The sequence below is a fragment of the Rutidosis leptorrhynchoides genome, chromosome 8 (assembly GCF_046630445.1).
Source record: "Rutidosis leptorrhynchoides isolate AG116_Rl617_1_P2 chromosome 8, CSIRO_AGI_Rlap_v1, whole genome shotgun sequence".
In the NCBI taxonomy this organism is placed as follows: domain Eukaryota; kingdom Viridiplantae; phylum Streptophyta; class Magnoliopsida; order Asterales; family Asteraceae; genus Rutidosis; species Rutidosis leptorrhynchoides.
Genome location: NC_092340.1, coordinates 261,417,307 through 261,421,988, shown reverse-complemented (window position 1 = coordinate 261,421,988; position 4,682 = coordinate 261,417,307). Strand labels below are relative to the sequence as shown.

At 32.5% G+C, this 4,682-nt stretch overlaps 1 protein-coding gene across 3 annotated transcripts; it reads left to right on the top strand.

Annotated features, from left to right (window-relative positions):
* The first annotated feature begins 776 nt into the window (after positions 1-776).
* Positions 777-4,417, top strand: LOC139862656 (putative hydrolase C777.06c). 3 transcript variants are annotated; one of them, XR_011764247.1, is made up of 11 exons: positions 777-1,092; positions 1,789-1,924; positions 2,545-2,672; positions 2,815-2,962; positions 3,068-3,173; positions 3,255-3,313; positions 3,541-3,576; positions 3,667-3,776; positions 3,909-3,968; positions 4,032-4,119; positions 4,246-4,417. XR_011764247.1 is itself a non-coding variant. In XM_071851276.1 (10 exons), the coding sequence occupies exons 1-9, from the start codon at positions 902-904 to the stop codon at positions 3,964-3,966; spliced, it is 972 nt and encodes a 323-aa protein (XP_071707377.1). In that variant the 5' UTR covers positions 777-901; the 3' UTR covers positions 3,967-3,968; positions 4,246-4,417. The 3 variants fall into 3 exon arrangements, 1 of the variants encoding a protein (XP_071707377.1); XR_011764246.1 differs by having other exon boundaries at positions 3,909-4,119; XM_071851276.1 differs by lacking the exon at positions 4,032-4,119.
* Positions 4,418-4,682: the final 265 nt, after the last annotated feature.

Below are 4,682 nucleotides of genomic sequence, written 5' to 3'. Positions count from 1 at the left end.
TCTTAAAGATGTAAATGTGTAGTTGATCAGTGATAGACATTCATATTTAAAGAGATTCTTGAGGACAAGAATCATTTCAAGAATGTTGGATTGTTATGGATCATTTCGACGCACATGCCGTGCACATGGGTCGTTTAACCAACTTTGCCACCTTGATTTAAATAGAGACATTAGGTTCATTTGTTAGTTAGCTTATGATTCGTAGTGTGTGTAAACACTTTTCTTTTCCCTATTATTCTCTGTAAACAACTATCAATTGAGTACCATCAATAAAGTTTATTTCGATTCAACTCCATTGTTGTTCTTGATGCTTTGATACCAATGTTATGTTTAACCAGGACTATTAAATCGCAGTTAAACAGATAAGAATCAACCTGAAAGCTAGAGCTCAAGAACAACAATGGAGTTGAATCGAAAAGAACGTTATTGATGGTACTCAATTGATAGTTGTTTACAGAAAATAATAGGAAGAAGAAAGGTATTTACACACACTACAAATCATAAGCTAACTAACAAATGAACCTAATATCTCTATTTAAACCAATGTGGCAAAGTTGATTAAACGACCCATGTACACGGTATGTGCGCGTAGAAATGATCCATAACAAAATCCTTAAAACTGTATTTACTAATATATTTAGTATTCTATTAGTATGTTGATTTGGATGGATTTGATTGATTTAATAATGCGTAATTTGCGTAATTAAACGAAAGAAAAAGCCTAAAGTACAAAGAAAGACGTGCAGATGAGTCTACCAACAACAAACAAATTGTAAATAAACGAATCTACATCATAAACCGGTAATATTCCCATTCCGTACACCCTCTGTTCTTCAAATACCGCCATTAAAAACCTCTCGTAATCTTTGATTTCAATCTTCCGCAACTTTCACCAGCATTAATGGACGCCGTCAATGAAATAATCGAAAACGGCAATCACGATGATCCAGATACATCAGCATTGATATTTTTAGGTACTGGTTGTTCAAGTGCTGTACCTAACGCACTGTGCTTGATCCAACCGTCTGATCCTCCCTGCAAAGTCTGTTTTCAATCACTATCAACTCCACCTGAACGTAACCCTAATCATAGGTATTTTGTTGTACTAATTAATTAATTGTTATTCATTTTTTAGGGTTATTAGCTCATATTTGATCTCTAATGTGTCATTATAGATGTGTTGCGTTTATAAGGTTGTAGATTTGAATGTATGAAAATCAATATCAATAATTATGATTAATAAGTTATTATGTTAATAGATTGTTGTGGATTTTGAAGTTTTGTAGATTTTGTTTATAATTACAGTGTTATTGTTCTTTGTTAGTAGCTATTTTCGGTTATTAGAGCTAGGCTTTGAATGCCAGATGTAAAGATCTGGAGGATTCCTTTGGTTGCACTGAGAATTTTAGTTTCTTTTAGCAGGAGCTGGTACTAAACTACTTATTAAACAGAAGATCTTTCTATGCGAAAAAAAAAAAATCTTAAAATAGAGTGAATTAGTTTAATGTTTACCATGTTACAGCCTGAACAAGTTAGTTTTATATTTTTGACAAACCTTTAGCATTATTGTAGGCTAAATCAATAAAAAAGTTTATCTTAGGTCTTTTATCTCGTTTATATTCAAATATATAGATTGTCTTTGATGTTCTTTTATTGTTTTCTATTGGCTTTATTAAATCTAGTAATAACCAGATTGGTTTTGATTGTTTGTTGTTATTTCATTATCAGCAACAATATATTGATGATCACTCTAATTTATTAGAATTATTATAATTATGTGCTTTGTAGGTGCAATACATCTCTTTTGATTGATTATAGTCAGAGTGCCGGGGAGCATAAGTACATATTAATTGATGTTGGGAAGACATTTAGGGAGCAAGTACTACGCTGGTTCACTTTACATAAGATTCCTCAAGTTGATTCTGTGAGTGTCTTCTATTTTAGAGAGTTCCGCTTTTGAATTCTCCATTCCGACAAATGGATGATGTCAAATTATATATTTTCCTTTCTATATTCTTTCACTACTTCTTATGAAACTTCTTTACAATAAACTTAAATATAACATAACTAAGAATAAAATAAGAACATTGAACTTGAAAATAAATGGGAGGAGGATTATAGTGCTTACTGTTAATAAAAACACCAAATCTTGTAATTGTACATGTAAAAAATTGTGATAATAATTCAATATCAACTTTTATTAACTATTTGAAGGATTGGGGAGTGCTGAGAATAAACTACAACTCCATTTTCTTTATCAAAATTGACTTTTAAACTGTTATTTATCCCGGTGGATTAGCAGCACAATTGAGATTAAAAAAATTAGGACACTACTTTTGCAAGTTGCACACCCATGATACATTTACTCATCTCACATTTCCCTAATAAGTTAAACTATCTGGCGGGATATGTTTCTGTATGCCACTTGTTAGTAAGTAAACTATAGCTTAAAATGGAACATATTGATCTCTTCTGTATTATATCATTCGAGTAATCACTTGCTTTTAACATCCAGACAATAGCTAATACTCGTTCTGAATGCAGATTGTTTTGACACATGAACATGCAGATGCCATTCTCGGTCTTGATGACATCCGTGCAGTGCAACCATTTAGTCCAATGAACGACATCAAACCTACACCTATTTACCTCAATCAACATACGATGGATAGGTACTTTGTTATCATATTACATGATTGTTGAAAGACATTTAAGTTTAGTTTGAGAACTTGGCTTCAGTGTATAATGTTGGTTCAGTGAGATTGCATGATTTGCTGATCGATGTAGCTTACTAGTTTCTTGTGTATCAAACAGCTTAAAGGTGAAATTTCCCTACTTGGTTCAGAAAAAGCTCAAGGCTGGTCAGGAAGTTAGACGTGTTGCACAACTTGATTGGCAAATAATTGAGAATGATTTCAAGTGTCCATTTGTTGCATCTGGACTAGAAATTGTACCCTTGCCAGTTAATTTTCTAAACCTTTCCCATTTTCTTCTTGAAAAAAGCAAATATAAACTACACATCTGCATTCAATAGTCTAGGCTTCTGATTGTTGTTACATCTATATAGGTTATGCATGGGGAGGATTATATATGTTTAGGTTTTGCATTTGGGAAAAAGAACAGAGTAGCTTATATATCTGATATTTCTCGTTTTATTGAAGAAACGGAACTATGTGAGTGTGTATTCCATTCCTCTCCATAGATTCATACTTTTTAAGACGTTCCAACTTATTCTCGAGTTTATGATTTTGCAGATATTACTAAAAGAGGAGATCAACAGCTGGATCTTCTTATATTGGATACTCTTTATAAGGTATGTTCAATACACCACGTCAGTATTTTTTTATATATTATTGAAGCTATGTTTTAATCTTTTAATATTTCATCATTTTGATAACGATAATCACTCCTTAAAATATACACTATAGTTTGCCTAGTTTTATTGTACTTTGAAAGCGGGCTTTAATACCACTTCATTTTGATTGTTATCGACCATGCAATTCCTTATTCTGTGCATGTTTAATTGACTTTTTTGTGCAGAACAACTCCCATAATACCCACTTTTGCTTTCCCCAGGTATGTAACGGGATCCCTTTATCAAAATGGATCTCACTTTTTATACTCAAGTCTTCGTTCTTTTATCTTAATGTACATATGTTTTAACAGACACTTGAAGCCATTAAAAGGTTGCAGCCGAAGAGAGCGTATCTAGTTGGTATGACCCATGAATTTGATCACCACAAAGATAATGAGTTCCTTAAGGATTGGTCTAAAAGGTAAGCACGATTTGGTGTTTATTTATAACTGATAATTTTTATCCATCCTTAAACGACTTATAAATAGCTTGTTAGTTGTGATTATTCAAACTAAATTAATTAGTATAATTAGTTTTGTCTTGCTTATTACAGAGAAGGAATCCCACTACAGCTTGCACACGATGGTTTAAGGATACCTATACAACTTTAATGGTAACAACATTTTTTTTTAGAAATGATTCATTTGTACTTTTTCACACATCCCTTTTAACCCAGAGTAAACTAAAACAATACAAGCGAAAACAATCAAGAAATGTGTACCAAAGAAAGATGAGAAGATGAAAAAGAAGAACATTAAAGAATGGTGATACGTTATTGTATTTTTGCTTTATTAATGATATACTTATGGTTACGAGATTATAACTATATTGCTGATGAAAAATCTTTCATTTCATTCATGTTGTTCATGTGCATCCATCTCCCTATGCAGGTTCAACTCTTTCCAACCAGTATAAATCGTCACATGTACGCATTTCTTCTTATAAGAATGATGATATACTATCCGCTCTTACACTATTACTGCCCTCAAAAACTCAAAGAGAGGAATTTTATACAATTATTTAGTATGCATGCAAAGATGGTACAAATTTACCTAGAATTGTACTCTAACCCTTCGAATTTACCTTTCAAGATAAATCTTGGTGTGCTCCGGTGTTAATGAATGAAATTCAAGTAAAATCTTTCGAATGGATATCGCGTAGAATAAAAGGAAAATCTCTTGATTGGCTCACTTGGCTCTCTAACCCTTCGAATTATTTAGTTATCTAAGTTTGTATAGTATTGCGGGTCGCAACCTTTGCACCCTACTTGTAACGTATTCGTGAAACATGTCGCCGTTGGACGGACTCTCGTGTACCTTTTGATTGA